At 40.0% G+C, this 18,708-nt stretch overlaps 1 protein-coding gene across 1 annotated transcript in view; it reads right to left on the bottom strand.

Moving 5' to 3' along the window:
• The window catches only part of IMPG2 (interphotoreceptor matrix proteoglycan 2), a 90,468-nt gene that overhangs the window by 43,488 nt on the left and 28,272 nt on the right, over positions 1-18,708 (bottom strand). The window contains exons 5-9 of the mRNA XM_060197117.1: positions 13,005-13,054; positions 11,520-11,613; positions 10,748-10,904; positions 3,863-3,921; positions 1,245-1,265 (exon numbers count right to left, since the gene is read on the bottom strand). Of these exons, the coding sequence (XP_060053100.1) occupies positions 1,245-1,265; positions 3,863-3,921; positions 10,748-10,904; positions 11,520-11,613; positions 13,005-13,054 (381 nt within the window). The remainder of the gene's footprint in view (positions 1-1,244; positions 1,266-3,862; positions 3,922-10,747; positions 10,905-11,519; positions 11,614-13,004; positions 13,055-18,708) is intronic.

The raw sequence follows: 18,708 nt of genomic DNA, 5'->3' as shown, positions 1-18,708 counted from the left end.
TATCAGGAACAACAAAATAGACCCCTTTTTGGGCCCCCCATAGTACCTTGCCCTCAACTTGGATCAACAATGCTAAAGAATGTTCCATCCTCCAAAGGCAGGCTGGACAACATACTCTATGCTACACCTGAGGAAGATGGGTCCTGATACTGGGGCAGCTTGGAATGTTCTTACTCATGACCACAGAATATGAGCTCAGATCTACAGGGATGCAGAGGTCACATAAGCTGATTATGGGCCCCAGATCACATCAAATTGATGGGGTTTACAATATTTATACGCCTTTCCCATATTTGGGAGCTACTCTCTTCCCTGATCCAGCTTTCTGGTCCTTTGTCCAGTCATGACATCATCTCCCCAGACAATAACTTGGATCCACCTGCATTTCAGATTTCAGGATCGGGGGGGAGCTAGTATAGCCACAGGCCCTTTGGAATATAACTAAAATATACCTACTAGCTATCTACAAAACAGAGGACCCCCCAAAAAACTCTTCATCTGCACTATTCCAGCCTTTAGGTTCATGATTAATCAACAATTTGTTTGGCCTTATATGTTAACTCTCTTTTCAGCCATCAAGTTCCAGATGCTGGCATGATGCCAACCAGACTTCCCTGTACAGACAACCCCACCAATGTGTCCTTGAGCTCCGATTACCCAGAACCCCACACCACTAGAGAAAGAGAGGGGCAGGCTGGGAGTATGGATCAACCTGTCAACGCCCATGTTCAGCAGGGAAGCAATTACAGAAGCCAGACCTTCCACCTTCTGCATCCCACAATGACCTTGGGTCCATACTCTCAGGGGGATAAGGAATTGGAAAGCTATCAGGGGAGGGGATGGGATATGGAGTTCTGGGTGGTGGGAATTGTGTGGATTTGTACCCCTCTTATCCTATGGTTTTGTCAATGCTTTCTTTTTATAAATAAAATAAAAAGAAAAAAAGTGAACTATTCTTTGTTAGAGTGCACACTTATGTCTCCCTCAGACAGAAGGGTGTTTGCCACACCAGCCTTTCTTAGAATATTTTTCCTTGTTTGAGTAACTGAGTTAGCCTGAGTGGAGATTTCAGTATCAAGTACCAGTAGATCATGTTCCTGCAGGGTCTGATACAAATTATATGCATATGACAATGAATCCACTATAAAGCATTAACCCACTATATTAAAAAAAATCTTTTAACTAGCAAATTTTCTAAACTACCTCCACTCAGCGTGCTATATAGAAATACAAAAGGTACTTACCTGCCACTTTCCTTGGGCAACCTGAAAATAAAAATTCAAAATGTTAGGCAGTGTTTAAGACGACTATGATGGTCACATATTTATCACAAGTTTAAGTTCCTAAGATATTCTCTCTGATATTTTTTTCCTTAAATGAAAAGGCTTGCATACTGTTAGATGCTGACAAATACCTATATTACCTGTAGATTGAAAGAAGTGAGCAAAAGTGGAGAAATCATTTTTAATAGTTTTTACTGGCATACTACCTAAACAATTCATATATATTTAGCTAGTTAAACATAAACTTTTTCAAACAATCAGCATTAGATTCCAGGTTTTGGCCTTATCAAAGTTGGAGACACTTTTGGGGGGGAAATATTAAATGTGTAATATTAAAATTAATGATAATTTCAAGTAAGTCAGATAGTATGATGGTTTAAAAGGGCAAGAAAGCTTAGAACTGACTAATTTCAGGATATCTTACAGTATTTAACATTTATTTTATGTAACTAAAAGAACTTCCCACATGCCAGGTACTGAGCTAAGTATCTCTCACATACACACACACACACAAAATTCATTTAATCTTCATTTTTTTTTGTACAGCTGTCCACTGTATAAAATGGGCACAATTTCCCAAATCCAAGTAATGAGTGTTTGCTAAATGCTCTCACTTCCAACCTAGGAGCTCACCCCAGACCCTGATCTTCCTTCCATTCCTTTTCCCGAGAGTTCTTTCCTTTGGTGCAGTGCATTACCCCCAGTCCAAGTTTCACCCTGTATTCTCTCTTTCTGACTTTGTCTCCCGAGTCCTACCTAGAATCCTTAGTAAGTCTTATGAAGATGGGGCTGGGTGGTGGCACACCAAGTTAAGCGCATATTGTACAAAGTGTAAGGACCCTCAGAAGAATCCTGGTTAGAGTCCCTGGTCCTCCACTTGCAGAGGGGTCACTTCACAAGCAATGAAACACGTCTGCGTCTCTCATTCTTTCTCACTCTATCTCCTCCTCCCCTCTCAATTTCTTTCTGTCCTATCCAATAAAATGGGGGGATGCCCTCCAGAGACAGCGGATTCATGGTGTAGGCACCAAGCCCAGCAATAACCCTGAAGGCAAAAAACAAAAACAAAACAAAACAACAAAAAACGGGTGATAGTGTTTTTATTCACATTCCCTTACATTTGTAGGTGAGCTACAGCTATCACCCTTTGTTCCAAACCTTCACAGTACTGAGTATAGAGGTAAAGAACAAGAGCTATAAAGTCAGACGCTCTCCTCCACTGCCAATTTACATGTTCTCCAACTTTGGGCTAATAATTCACCCTTTAAAACTTGTCTTCACTTCTGCAAGATGATTATTAATGACAATATTTATTCTGAGAAGGCTAACTTAGCTCAGGAACATGTAGCATCTAACATGAAGTGTGGACTCAATAAAAGCTCTATACTATGCGTCTTAAACAGGGAAGAAATGTCCTAAAAATAGATCTCTGATTTACTCTGAAAAAGTCCTATTTGAAATGAAGGTGGCTGTGTCCCTCCAAAGTGCTCTTACATCAAAATGTCAAAATTACCTTAGCAGAATGCCAACATACTTCAGTTGAAAACTGACATAGATATCTAATCTAACTTTAGGTTTCCTGTCCTCAATGTCAAATAAATTCCAAAGTCCTTCCCCTGGCCCAACTACAGGTCCAGTATGTCTGCTTGAATATGTTATTTTGCGTTTTTAAAAATTATCACTTTCTTGAGGAAATGCTGATTTACACGGTTGTTGTTACAGGTGGTACAGTTCCACTTCCCCCAAGGTAAGTGTCACCATACCTCACCCTCCACACAGTCCTCATCCTCCTCCCACCTTAGAGCAATGGACTCTCAGTGTCTTTTGAGTACCCACTGGGGTGGGGGGGTGGTAAGGGGTAGGAATGGGGAGATCCTCCTCTCTGAATATTGGAGACTGCTGTGAAAGATCACAGTTATTTTGCCTTTTTTTTTTTTCTTTTTACCTGAAAAAGTAACATGAGGAACACAAGTCTAGGCTAGCAAAATAATTCATTTGGATAGTGTTCCTGCTTTATTAGGGCATCAGCCGAGTTCTGACCCAGTGCTCAACACACTGAAGGAAGCTTTGGTACTGTAGTCTTTTTTTCTCTGCTTCCATTTTTTTTTTTCTACCAGGGTTATGGCTGGTGCTTGGTGTAGGCAGTACGAATCCACCACTCATAGTGACTATTTCCTTTTTCTTTTCTCCCCCTTTCTATTGTATTTGATAGATCAAAGAGGGGAGAGGTAGAGGAGAAGAGAGAAAAAAAGACACCTCATGAAACAACACCCCCCTCCTTGCAAATGGAGAGTGGGGGCTTGAACCTGGGTCCTTGTGCATGGTACTATGTGTGCTTAACCTGGTGAGCCACTGTCTGGCCCCCTCTATCTCTGACTCTTTCTCTCTGAAAAAGTCAACCTGAATTGGTAAAGCCCCAGTGATGACCAAAAATATATTAATGACAACACTGAATTATCGTATTCACACATCATCTTGATTCATTATTGTCAGCACATATATAATATATACAAAAAATAATTCCATTTGAACTAAAGAATGCTACCAAACATAAGCACTTTTAGAATCAGTCTATTTACCTAAAGTCAAGTACACGAATGCCCTGGTAGCCTGGTAATCCAGTAAATGCATGCTCCACCTATTCAAAACAAAAGTGTAACTAAGCAGAAATGTAAAAAAGCACATAGAAAATAATGCTTCTGAGAGTAACATAAGGTGTAGTGCTTATAACTATTAGAAATCTGTACATGTACATAGAGATACACGGGTCACAAAGTTATGTAAGAAAATGATAATAGTTACAATGCCATAAAACAATTTGACTACAACAGGGGGGCATAGTTTCCCATTTCATTTAGTCTTTCAAGGTTTTTTGTGATTAATATTAATTTTTCCAAATTATGAGTATATAGTTGGTTGACTAAGAAGTTTTTTATTTTATTTTTTTTAATTTTTTCTTTTTTTTCTTTTTTTTAATATTTATTTTATTTATTTATTCCCTTTTGTTGTCCTTGTTGTTTTATTGTTGTAGTTATTATTGTTGTTGTCGTTGTTGGATAGGCTAGAGAGAAATGGAGAGAGGAGGGGAAGACAGAGAGGAGGAGAGAAAGATAGACACCTGCAGACCTGCTTCACCGCCTGTGAAGCGACTCCCCTGCAGGTGGGGAGCCGGGGTTCGAACCGGGATCCTTACTCCGGTCCTTGTGCTTTGCGCCACCTGCGCTTAACCCGCTGCGCTACAGCCCGACTCCCTTTATTTTATTTTTATTAATAGTTTGTTAAAAGATTGTAGGTTCCAATATATAGTTGCACATCACACCCACCACCAAAGTTCTGCATCCCCACCCTTCCACCTCCCAAGCATAGTCAACATAGTTCTTATAAGTTTTACAGTTTGCTCTCATCTGTATTGTCGGGATTATTTTCTTTTTGGCAAGTTCATGTAAATCAGATCTCTAGATTCCACATATGAGTGACATCATCTGGTAGCTGTCTTTCTTCCCTTTACTAATTTTGCTGAGGATCACCACCTCCAGTCTAAGAACTGCTTTTATGTGATCAAATGTGAAAGTTAGGACATTGGTTTCAAAATAAATCACTGTGTCATTCTAAAAATGAAACTGTTTGGATTAGAAATATACTACAAGCACATACTCACACACTCTAACAGTCAAGTCTTTATTTTCTATAGAAATGTATATGATGGCTTCTACCTCCTGTTCCTACAACTATAAAAGCAGTCAACACAGAAAAAACCCTGTAAACTCTGCTCAGGCCCCATAAGCGACTGAGTATCTCAAAAAGGCTATAAAGCAGTGGCTGGTAACCTAACTGATCAAAAGATCAATCTGTGAATGTCACATCTACAGGAACCAGAATATATATACAGCAGTCTGCAGAACAGAAAGCATTAAAGTGGCATTATGCTTACGCAATGCCTGTGTTCATGTTCCTACAATCACAACTTATGCTTACTTTTCTTTGATATATATTTTTTATTTATTATTGGATAGAGACAGAGAAATTGAGAGAGGAGGGAGTGATAAAGAGGGAGAGACAGAGAGACACCTGTCCTTGCGAACTGTAATGTGAGCACGTAACCAGGTGCACTACCACCCAGCCCCCTTATGTTTACTTTTCCCTCTCTAATAGCATACTTGAAATTTTTACCTTCTGCTTTTATCCTTCTCATTAAAACTTACTAATTAGGGCTGGGCGGTAGTGCAGCAGGTTACGCGTACCTGGTGCAAAAGTTACTAATTAGCTGGGCCAGAGAGACAGCTCATCAGGCAGAGTACATGCCATACCATGTGTGCAGGCCAGATTCCAGCCCCAGGACCACATGGAAGGTATTATGGCACCTCTCTTTCTCTCCCTCTATGTCTCTCTATCTGAATGAAAAATCAAACCCAGAGCAGTTCTGAAGGGAAATTTCTTAAATAAAAGTCAAAAACTTTAAGAGCTTCTGAGTCTCAATCCTCTCCAAGGAGGATTTCTCTGTGTATCTTCTAATGTTATGGGATCCCAGTCACTTTCAAAGCCAGCAACAAGCAGCTCCTGACAGCTTTCAACCTGACTCTGTTGACTGGCTATGGAAGAAGGGCAAACGCTAGAAGAAGAAGGAAATATTATTGAGGGAGCTAGGCAGTGGTGTACCTAGCTGAGTGCACATGTTACGATGTAAAAGGATGCGGGTTCAAGCCCCCGGTCCCCACCTCCAGGGGAAAAGCCTAGAAGATGTTGAAGCAGGTCTGCAGATGTCTCTCTTTCTCTTCCCTCTCTATCTCCCCCTTTCTTTCAATTTCTGGCTGTCTCTAGTCAACAAATAAATAAAGATAATAAAAAATTAAAGATTTTACCTGTTATTTAATAAGATGAAGCAAAAAACAGGGGCTGGGGATGCACTGCATAATGTTTATGCAAAAGATTCTCATGTCTGTGGCTCCCAGGTCCTAGTTCAATCCCCAGCACTGCTATAAGCCGGAGCCAAGCAGTGCTCTGATCAGTCTGTGTTTTTCTCTATATATCTCCTTCTCTCATTAAAATAAAATAAAATAATAGATATAGATATTTTTCCTAGTAAATATATATATTTTTAAAAGTCAGGGTAATACAGAAATACTGAAAATACTGGGATGGATATAGCTATACCTGGCAAGTACCAGGAAAATAAATTTTAGTAAGGGGCCAGGTGGTGGTGCCCCGGGTTAAGTACACACATTACTATACTCAAGGACCTGGGTTCAAGCCCTGGCCCCCACCTTCAAGGAAGAAAGTTCACAAGCAGTGAAATAGTGCTGCAGGTGTCTCACCCTCTCTACCCTCTTCCCCCTGAACTTCTCTCTGTCCTACCAAACTAAATGGATAAAGTAAAAAAAAAAAATTCTTAAAAAAAAAATTAAAGATTTTATACACTAAGATTTTTTAAAGTAAATAATAAAGAGAACAATCTTTGTGACTGTGCTCTAATAGAAGTGGAAGATTACCAGTGTGAGGTGGTGGCACACCTGGTTGAGTACACACATTACAATGTGCAAGGACTTGGAGTCAAGGCCTCAGTCTCCACCTGCAGAGACACCTGCTCCAGGTCTCTCTCTTTCTTTCTCTCCACCTCTCTTTTTTATTTTTAAATTTATTACTTATTTATTTGGATAAAGACAGAGAGAAATCAATAGAAAAAAGGGAAGATAGAGACGGACAGAGACAGAGAGACATCTGCAGCAACACTTCACCACTCATGAAGCCTCTGCAGGTGGGGACCGGGGCTTGAACCTGGGTTCTTAAGCACTGTTAGGTGTGTGCTGAACCAGGTGTGCCACTACCCAGCCCTTCTTTTTCCCTCTCTATCTCCCTTTCCCTCATCAATTCCCCTTGGCCCTATCAAATGAATACTCATAAGAAAGAACTGGAAAGTTCCCTTCAGTTTGCTCTAAACATTGTGACAAGACCTAACTCTAAATATGGTGGCAGAATCTTTCAAATACATAAACACAGGAGACAGGGAAGCTCAACTATAAAGCATTTGCTTTGCCAGAATGAGATCCTGAATTCAATTCCTAACACTCCACATCAGCAACTATAACAACAAAAGGCAAAAATAAACAGAACATTAGTAATGACATGTAAATGGCAGAGCACACTGCCCTACTCTCACTTTCTTTCACACTGGCATACACAATACAAAAAAAAAAAAAAAAGGAAAATATTGCCCTTGGCTGTGCTGATCCAATAAGTAATTATTGGTAGATATTTTGCTCCAGGTAAAGGGATGAGGGTGTAGAAATAAGTGATATAAAGAATTGTTTGGTGACAGGTCCAAATCCGTCAACACTCTTAAATTACCTTAAGTCAACAGCTACTTAACATCCCTGCAGGAGATGTTTTTCATAATGTTTATTAGATTTTCTTTCAATAAGTAGTCATTCAGTATGACTGTTTACCCAAACACTCAGGTTTATTAAAGTTAACTTAATCCAAGGGCAGAAAGAACCAGTAAATTGATCCAAGATACTATTTAGTGCCAGGTGGCCACTGGCCTGGCTGACATTTCTTCCACATACCACACAGCCTCACAACTTGGCCACACAGGTAGGAAAATTAATTGTCTGGCCTGCACTTCTCAAGTCTGATGACTGCAATGATGCTATTTGGCTGAGAGATACACTTTTTCCCCCTCATCTTGACACACTGTCTAGAGAAAGAAATTAGTTCAAGGTAATGGAAATGAAAATGTTGATATTGGAAAACTCCATTAAAAGGGAATTAAAAAGAAGTAAACAGGAAGGAATAATGTGCCCTATCATTAAATAGTAAAAGGAATCTGGCATTTATTGACTTATACAAGAGCAAAAACACATAAGAAAGGGACCAGCTTGGATCAACAATAGTAGAGAATATTCCATCCTCCGAAGGGAGGATGGACAACATACTCTATGCTATACCTGAGGAAGATGGGTCCTGATATTGGGGTAGCTTGGAACTTTTCTACTCATAACCACAGAATGTGAGCTCAGATCTATAGGGATGCAGAGGTCACATAGGCTCCTAAGCTGATTATGGGCCCCAGATCACATCAAATCAATGGGGTTTACAGTCAGCAATATTTATGCACATTTCCCATATTTAGGAGCTACTCTCTTCTCTGATCCTGCTTTCTGTTCCTTTTCCAGCCAAGACATCATCTCCCCAGACAATAACTTGGATCCACCTGCATTTCAGATTTCAGGCTCAAGAAAAAAAAAAAAAAAAACTAGTATAGCCACAGGCCCTTTGGAATATAACTAAAATATGCCTACTAGCTATCTACAAAACAGACACCGAGACACCCCTCCCCAAAACTCTTCATCTGCACTATTCCAGCCTTTAGGTTCATGATTAATTAACAATTTGTTTGGCTTTGTATGTTAACTCTCTTTTCAGCCACCAGGTTCCAGATGCTGGCATGAAGCCAATCAGACCTCCCTGGACAGACAACCTCACCAATGTGTCCTGGAGCTCCACTTCCCCAGAACCCCACCCCACTAGGGAAAGAGAGAGTTAGGCTGGGAGTATGGATCGACCTGTCAATGCCCATGCTCAGCGGGGAAGCAATTACAGAAGCCAGACCTTCTACCTTCTGCATCCCACAATGACTCTGGGTCTATACTCCCAGAGGGTTAAAGAACAGGAAAGCTATCAGGGGAGGGAAGGGGATAAGGAGTTCTGGGTGGTAGGAATTGTGTGGAGAGTTGTACCCCTCTTATCCTATGGTTTTTGTCAGTGTTTCCTTTTTATAAATAAGATAAATAAAAATAAATAAATAAGAATGGGACTGACTATGGGTTCTTTTTGACTAAAATAACCTTGAATTCAAGTCTTATATAGAATTCTTTCAAGGGCCAGGAAGATATTGTGATGGTTATGAAAAAAATCTCTCATACCTGAGGCTCCAAAGACCCAGGTCCAAATCCCTACACCATGATAAAATAGAGCTAAACAATGCCCTGGTCTCTCTATATATGTATTTCTCTCATTAAAATGAAAAAAATAATAAAATACATTTTAAAAAATAAATCTTAGAATTCCTCCAAAGGGAGTCAGGAGGTAGCACAGCGGGTTAAGTGCAGGTAGGTGGCAAGAAGCACAAAGAACATCGTAAGAATCCTGGTTCACAGGCGGTGAAGCAGGTCTGCAGGTGTCTATCTTTCTCTCTCCCTCTCTGTCTTCCCCTCCTCTTTCCATTTCTCTCTGTCCTATCCAACAACGACAACAATAACAACAATTTAAAAAAAAAAAAAAGAGCAACATAAGGGAAAATTTTAAAAAATTTTAAAAAGTAAAAAGAATTCCTCCAGAAAGTAAACTTTAGGATGGTCTAATGCATTATTATTATTTTTTTTTAAGAATCTCCCTTTCAAAAAATCTCTAACCAATAAACAGACAGGTGGAAAATTTACTTTTCACTGTATGTCCCTTTGTCCTTTTAAACTTGAACGATTGATTATCTATGTATTAGCTGCTAAATTTTTTGGAATTAAATATGCTAAAAAGGGGTCAGAAAGATAGCTCACTTGGTAGGGTATCTGCATTACATGCAAGCAACAAGTTCAAATTCTGGCACTACATGCACGGCGCCATGGCAACAGAGAAGACTTGGTGCTGTAGAGTCTCCTACTACCTCCTCCTCCTCCTCATTCTCCTCATTCTCCTCCTTTCCCTCCTCACTCAAGACTTGTCCTCTTCCTCTTCTCCTCCTCCTCCTCCTCCTCTATTTCCTCCTTTCTATCTCTATTTAAATGAGGGGAAATGGCCTGGAAGAGTGAAATTGTGACTGTGTGAGGACTTAAATTTGATCTGTGAAAATTGGGCCTGGGTGGTGGCACACCTGGTTGAGCACACATGCTACGATGTACAAGGACCCCGGCTGAAGCCCTCAGTCCCCAGCTGCCAAAGGGAAGCTTCAAGAGCTATGAAGCAGTGCTACAGGTGTCTCTCCTTCTCTCTCCCCCCTTCCCTCTCAATTTCTCTCTCCTGCAATCCAGTAAATATTTTTTTTAATTTTAAAAGATGAGAGGAGTAAACATCAAGCTTAATAATCCTTCAAGAAAATCAACACAGTGTAGGTAGTTTCTGAAATATACTCATTTTTGCAAATATTGTCAAGTTTAAATCATGCCATGGCATGCATTATTCCTTGGTAGTACAGCAGAAGTTGGAAATAGCATTTATCTGTTAGCTGACAGCAAATGTGTACAAGTTTGTTTCAATAAAATGAATCATCTTTTCTTCTGTAAATTTTCCAAAGCTTTCTGAAGAAATGGTGAAGTCACCACCCTGTTAACCACCATATGGAAAGCTTAAATTCTAAACCAAACCTCAACCAATGTTGTGAATATGGGATGTTAACAAGCCCCAGCAAACTGTAATAATAATAATAAATTAAATTAAATAAAGAAGAATAGAAATGAACAGTAAAAATCACCCACCTCTGAAATAAACTCTTCTACAAGGTGCTGGTGGTAGAGGTTAGAGGGATCCTGTAGTTCTTCCCTATATTCCTCTCCCAAAAGGTGGATACTAAATTCTGCAATCTGCTCAGGGGCTGATTTTGTAGATTCTTCTATAACATCCTCAATTTCATTGCTGATCTGAGTTTTCAAAGAAAAAAAATAATAAATGTTAATGATTATTCATTCAATAAGAAAATATATATGTAGTGGTCCAGGAGGTGGCACAGTAGATAAGGCACTGGACCCTGAAGCATGAGGTCCTGAGTTCGATCCCCAGCAGCACATGTACCAGAGTGATGTCTGGTTCTTTCTCTCTCCTCCTGTCTTTCTCATTAATAAATAAATAAAATTCTTTAAAAAGAAAATATATATTTATTAGTTATTTCCTAAAATGCCAGATGCTGTGCCAAAGGCAACCTCTAACAATAACTTTGTTAACCTCTTCCTTTTGAAGAGTATCTCAGTGACACGGCATAGCACTTAGAGATGTTAAGTCCCAGATTTGATTCCTGGAAACCACATATGATACAGAGGTGTTCTGGCCTCTCCCCTTCACTCTCTTTAGTAAATCCTGCGTCCTCATGTATGATAATATGTACATCCTACCAGCTGCATCACCACTTGGCCCCTAAATGTACTGATTTTAGAATAGATAATATTTCTACAAAGGGGATAACATGTCATCTTGTATATCCTCGAATGGGACATATATCTCTTAACCCCTATTATCTATGTTAAGTAACAAAACAGTGCATCACTAATACTCTCCTCCAGCCTCACCATGTTGTTCTCAGAAGTATCTTCATAGATCACCCCTGGATATGGAACACTGAAAACAGTACCTAGTTAAAAAAAAAAAAAAAAAGTTTTAAAGAAAGCAGATATAGGGTAGTCTGGGAGGTATCGCAGTGGATAAAGCATTAAACTTTCAAGCATGAGGTCCTGAGTTCAATTCCAGGGAACACATGTACCAGAGTGATGTGTGGTTCTTTCTCTTTCTCTCCTCCTATCTTTCTCATTAACAAATAAATAAAATCTTTAAATTAAACAGCATATATGGGAATACTTATAGGACTTTGTGAGAGCTATGATGGTTATCACTGGGGGGGGGGACACAGAATTTGGTGGTAGGTTTGGCATGGAGCTATATCCTATAGTCTTAAAATCTTTTTTTTTTTAGTTATCTTTTTATATTTATTTATTTTCCCTTTTGTTGACCTTGTTTTGTTGTTGTAGTCATTATTGTTGTAGTTATTGATATAGTTGTTGTTGGATAGGACAGAGAGAAATGGAGAGAGGAGGGGAAGACAGAGAGGAGGAGAGAAAGATAGACACCTGCAGACCTGCTTCACCGCCTGTGAAGTGACTCCCCTTGCAGGTGGGGAGCCGGGGGCTCGAACCGGGATCCTTACGCGGGTCCTTGAGCTTTGCGCCACATGCGCTTATCCCGCTGCGCTACCGCCCAACTCCCTTCCTATAGTCTTAAAATCTTATAACCCACTATTAATCACAAATAAAGAAATGAGGAAAAAAAATACTTCAAGGAAATACAGAGATCAAAGGAACCTGTGAAGCCCCACAGAGTGCAGTCAGTGCTTTGTCATGCTAGTGGCCCAGATTCAAGTAATAGCACCATATGGGGGTGTCAGGGACCAAGGGAAGCTCTACTGCTACAGTATTTGTCTGTATCTCTTTGTATCTCTGTTTATCTGTCTGAGTTAAAAAAAAAAAAATTTAGCCCAGAAACAAAAAAAAGTTTGCATAAAAAAAGTATCCTGATAGCTCCTACATTTTTAAATAAGCAGTGGATTACTGGGTGACTACCTCAAAAGGATTCTTTACATAATTCTACTTTAAGTGGTTTTTTAAAAAATTATATTATACCTAGCAATCAAATATTTTAAGTATCCTCAACATAAAACCTTGAAAGAAATAAATAGAATTACTTTTCAGGTGTAGGAGGCAGCACAATGGTTATGCAAAAGACTTTCATGCCTGAGGCTCTGAAGTCCCAGGTTCAATACCCCACACCACCAGCAACCAGAGCTGAGCAGTGCTCTGGTAAAAATCAAAACTAAGTTTTTAAATTTTAAATAATCACTTTTCCAGTTGCTTTTACTTGAAACTCTTGAACAACATATAAGAAAAATAAGCCTTATCTCTTTGTGTGCATAATTATCTTATGCTATAAATAACTGTACAAGAAAGGTGAATATAGGCACCAAAAGTATACCTTCCAGTGTCGAGGTATCACCAACAGGAAGTAGAGATGATAACTCAGGGCTAGGAAAAAGAATGCTTGGAGTTAATAAAATAATAGAAATGTGAGGGCTTGTTTTGGGTTTTTTTTTTTTTTTTTTTTTTCATCACAATGCTCAGAACTAGGCTATATTGTTACTCTCCTTGAATTCCTCCCATCTATTATTTCAGCTTCTGGGCACTTTGAGTTTCTTCCTCCATATGTCCCTCTCCTTTTCCTTCTCTCTCTGGATGCTGATGGAGCTGGAGTGCAGAATCCTCTTATCTTCATCCTATCACTTCTCCCCTGCTGGGAGTATGGATCAAGGTTGTTTCTGGGGAGCAGAAGGTAGGAGTTCAGGCTTCTGTAGCTGCTTCTCTGCTGAGCATGGGCGTTGACAGGTGGATCCATACCCCCAGCCTGTTTCTATCTTTCCCTAGTGGACCAGAGCACTGGAGATGCAAGGGTCCAGGACACATTGATGAGGTCATCTGCCCAGAGAAGTCGGGGTGGAGTCATGGTAGCATCTGTAGTTTGGTGTCTGGAAGGTGGCACAACCTGAGGCTGTGGATTTTTTTCAGCTGTAGATTGTGTGTCCAATTCGATCTCTTGTTGTGCACAATAGTTTTACTGGGAAGAGCGAAGGTCTGATTGCAGCTGCTCCATAAACCACACCTCCCAGAAGTCCAGGATTGTTTTTCTAAAATGAATTCACTAGATACCTGTTTTAAGGTTCCAAAACCAACCTACTAAAGAACAAAAATTTTTAACAATAATAATCTTCATAAATCATTTGTTCTACATCTATTAGTACTTACCCATCTACTATTACTCTACATAAAGTACTTGTCTATGTAATATTTCATCACCCTGTTTCATTTATTCTCAGTTGGCACTATGTGAAATTATTTTGTTCACGCAAAATTTTGATTGGGTGGGGTGTAGTGTCCCAAAGCAAAGGACTCAGGGTAAGGACAGAGAGGGAGGAATAGAGAGAACTTTGAGTTCCTGTTGCATGATGCAGTGTCAACAGCTGTGTCAACAACTGCACTGTAAACCATTAAACCCTCCCCAATAAAAATTATTAAAAGATAAAAGAAGGACAGGCAGTAGCACAGCGGGTTATGTACACATGGCACGAAGCACCAGGACCCACGTAGGGATGCCAATTCAAGCCCCCGGCTCCCCACCTGTAGGGGTGTCGCTTCACAAGTGGTGAAGCAGGTCTGCAGGTGTCTATCATTCTCTCCTGCCTCTATCTTCCCCATCCCTCTAGATTTCTCTCTGTCCTATCCAAGAACAACAGTAATAACAACAATAACAACAACAAAAGCAACAAAAATAGGGAAAATGGACTCCAGGAGCAGTGGATTTGTAGTGTAGGCATCAACCTCCAGCAATAACCCCTGGAGGAAAAAAAAAAAAGTAAGAGAGAGAGAAAAAGAAAGAAAGAAAGGAAGAAAGAAAGAAAGAAAGAAAAGGAAGGAAGGAAGGAAGGAAGGAAGAAAGAAAGAAAGAAAGAAAGAAAGAAAGAAAGAAAGAAAGAAAGAAAAAAAGAAAGAAAGAAGAAAAGAAAACTGGATCACATAAAATATGTTTTTTAAAAAGCAGGGAAGCAATTTTATTTTATTTTATTTTTATTTACAGATTTTATTTATTTACGAGAAAGATAGGAGGAGAGAGAAAGAACCAGACATCACTCTGGCACATGTGCTGCTGGAGATCAAACTTGGGACCTCATACCTGAGAGTCCAAACCTTTACCACTGTGCCACCTCCCGGACCACCCTGGTTTATTTTTAAGTTTGTCTTCTTTGTAATTGGATTCGTATCATTGAAGATGCCTTTAAAATTTAGATGGAACCCATCAAAGTTCCACCAAGCTTCTTTAAGAGACTAGAACAAAAATTACAATCATTTATCTGGAACCAGAAAACACCTAGAATTGCCAAAACTATCTTGAGGAAAAGAAACAGAAATGGAGGCATCACACTCCCAGATCTCAAACTATATTATAAGGCCATCATCATCAAAACAGCATGGTACTGGAACAAAAATAGGCACACAGACCAGTGGGACAGAACTGAATGCCCAGAAATAAACCCCCACACATATGGACAACTAATCTTTGATAAGGGGGCACAAAGTATTAAATGGAGGAAGAAGGCTCTCTTCAATAAATGGTGCTGGGAAAACTGGGTTGAAACATGCAGAAGAATGAAACTGAACCACCTTATCTCACCAGAAATAAAAATCAACTCCCTGGAACCGTACCCCTCTTATTCTATGGTTTTGTTAATGTCTCCTTTCTTAAATTAAAAAAAAAATTGCATTAAAAAAAAAAAGACTTTGCATTAAAAAAAAAAAAAATCAACTCCAAATGGATCAAAGACCTGGATGTTAGGCCAGAAAGTATCAAATACTTAGAGGAAAATATTGGTGAAACATTTTCCCACATAAACCTCAAGGGCATCTTTGATGATTCAAACCCAATTTCAAGGAAGACTAAAACAAAAACCAACCAATGGGATTACATCAAATTGAAAAACTTCCACACAGCCAAAGAAACTATCACCCAAACAAAGAGCCCTTCACAGAATGGGAGAAGGTCTTCACATGCCATACATCAGACAAGGGAATAATAACCAGGAGTCAGGCAGAAGCGCAGTGGGTTAAGCACAGGTGGTACGAAGGGCAAGGACTGTAGCAAGGATCATGGTTCAAGCCCCAGGGTCCCCACCCACAGGAGAGTCGCTTCACAGGCAGTGAGGCAGGTCTGCAGGTGTCTGTTTTTCTCTCCCCGTCTCTGCCTTCCCCTCCTCTCTTCTTTTCTCTTCCCTATCCAACAATGACATCAATAATAACTACAACAATAAAACAACTATGGCAACAAAAGGGAATAAATAAATAAATAAAAATTTAAAAGAGACTAATAACCAAAATATACAAAGAACTCAGCAAACTTAGCAACAAAAAAGCAAATGACCCCATCCAAAAATGGGCAGAGGATATGAACAGAACATTCACTATAGAAGAGATCCAAAAGGCTAACAAACATATGAAAAATTGCTCCAGGTCACTGATTGTCAGAGAAATGCAAATAAAGACAACATTGAAATACCACCTCACCCCTGTAAGAATGGCATACATCAAAAAGGACAGCAGCAACAAATGCTGGAGAGGCTGTGGGGACAGAGGAACCCTTCTGCACTGCTAGTGGGAATGTAAATGGGTCCATCCTCTGTGGAGAGCGGTCTGGAGAACTCTCACAAGGCTAGACATGGACCTTCCATATGACCCAGTAATTCCTCTCCTGGAGATATACTCCAAGGACTCCATAACACCCAACCAAAAAGATATGTATACACCTATGTTCATAGCAGCACAATTCAGAATAGCTAAAACCTGGAAGCAACCCAGGTGCCCAACAACAGATGAATGGCTTAGAAAGCTGTGGTATATATATATATGGAATTATGTTAAGTGAGTGAAGTCAGAAAGACAAAGATGAATATGGGATGATCCCATGCATCAACAGAAGTTGAAAAAGAAGAACGGAAAGGGAAACTCAAAGCAGAATTTGACTGAGTGTGGAGTAGGGCACCAAAGTAAAAATCTGAGTTGAGGGTAAGGGTGGATGTCCGGCCTTAATGGGGGGGTGGGGGAAGGATGGTATGGGACAGTCTCTTGGTGGTGGGAATGGTGTTTATGTACACTCCTATTAACTTGTAGTCATATAAATCGCTAATTAATATTAGAGGGGAAAATTGATTGAATGTCTCAAATTTTTTTAATGCACAGATCATAGGCTGAGTCTTTTAAATGTTGACTCTCTAAAATTAGACCAGGGAGAACAGAAGCAGCCAGTGGCATTACTCTCTAAGACACAGCTATATACAAGCAATGTCAAAGGACATAAATTGTGGTGATGTTGTGTATGATACAGCAAATCCTAACCAAGGGATTTTCAAAGTTAACCCAATTGCTAAATAATTTTATTACAGAAATAACTATCTATTGCCTTCTTAAACACTAAGACAGCAGGAACCTCCTGCCTCCTCTATAGAGCCTATATTTCCCCCAATCCTGGAACCTCTAGAGTGGGGCTCACTTTTCTGCATGTTTCTCTCAATTCATACCAAATGATATTGCATCTTCTGATCTCAACCTAATCAAGGCAATGAGTACCACCTAGCAAGCTTCATTTCAGACTCTGTCCAGAGATGTCAGGCGTGGAATGTCAACCCTTCAGCCTCATTACTCAGGCGAGGTCTTTCCTTTCATAGGACTCTCTAGTTCCATTTCAGGTGGTTCACTTCCTGACAAAGTCCCAATATCTAAATAAAGACCAGGTCCCATGAGATAGGGCATATGTTCACATGTATCCATAATTTAGGTCAAAATATATACCTGAAAGCAAAAGTGCACAATAGTTTCAGTGAGTCAGTATATGCAGCATGCAAGTAGAAAAGCCTAAAGACACTATAAAGTTCCTAATGAAATAGGGTCTACTTAAAAGTAGATAACCTCCGTGAGTCGGACTGTAGCACAGCGGGTTAAGCGCAGGTGGCGCAAAACACAAGGACTGGCATAAGGATCCCGGTTCAAGCCCCGGCTCCCTACCTGCAGGGGAATCGCTTCACAGGTGGTGAAGCAGGTCTGCAGGTGTCTATCTTTCTCTCTTCCTCTCTGTCTTCCCCTCCTCTCTCCATTTCTCTCTGTCCTATCCAACAATGACAACAATAATAACTACAACAATAAAACAACAAGGGCAACAAAGGGAATAAATAAATAAAATAAATATTAAAATAAATAAATAAAATTTTTTTAAAAAAGTAGATAACCTCCTCAACTACCTCCTATTACACTTTCTTCAATCACTCCAAAGCTAACCTTATCAAAGTAAGGACTGCAAAAGCTGAGTGAGGACAAGAGACTGGCATACTTTAATGATGACTCTTTAGTCACTATCAGGCCACCCCATCAGCTGGGGCCCTATTTGGGGAGTCCTGAGATTCCCAAACAGACATGATGGGCCAAAACCTCAAATAAATCCCTGTCTTCATTGCTACTGGTCATCTCTATCAGGAACAGCACAATAGACCCCTCTGTGGGCAGAAGGACCTATGGGTCCCTTGTGACCTTGCCCTCAACATGGATCAACCACGGTAGAGAATGTTCCATCCTCCAAAGGGAGGCTGGACAACATACTCTATCTGCCACCTGAGGAAGATGGGTCCTGAAATTGGGGAAGCTTGAAACATTCCTACTCATGACCCTGTAGAGCTCAGATCTATGTGAGGGCCACTGTTACTCCATATTGCCGAAAGCATCCATCTTAAACTCAATTCTGAATTTCCAAACAACAGCTGCAGTGCACTTTACCCTTGAAAAACTAGTTTTAATGCTCTTACTTATCAGCAGTCATTCTATCAACAAGGTCACGATGGCCCCAAAACTCAAAAATTGCTTGGCTAACAGAAACTGCCAGATAGTGGTCAAGGTCTGCGGTCAAACTCCCTGACAGACCTCCCGAACTGCCCCCCCCTTCCTGATGTAGATAAAAAGAATCTGTCTGTGTCTCTTTGGGGCTCACAAGCCACTATTGGGAAGTGCTTGTAGACCAGGCTTAAGCTTGCTTCAATAAAGGCTCTTGTTTTTGCATGTGACTCTGGCCTCCTCTCTGCAGGAATGGGACC

Source organism: Erinaceus europaeus, chromosome 9 (genome assembly GCF_950295315.1).
Source record: "Erinaceus europaeus chromosome 9, mEriEur2.1, whole genome shotgun sequence".
Classification (NCBI taxonomy): Eukaryota; Metazoa; Chordata; class Mammalia; order Eulipotyphla; family Erinaceidae; genus Erinaceus; species Erinaceus europaeus.
Note: the sequence above shows the minus strand (reverse complement) of the source record. Positions and strands in the feature narration are given on the sequence as shown.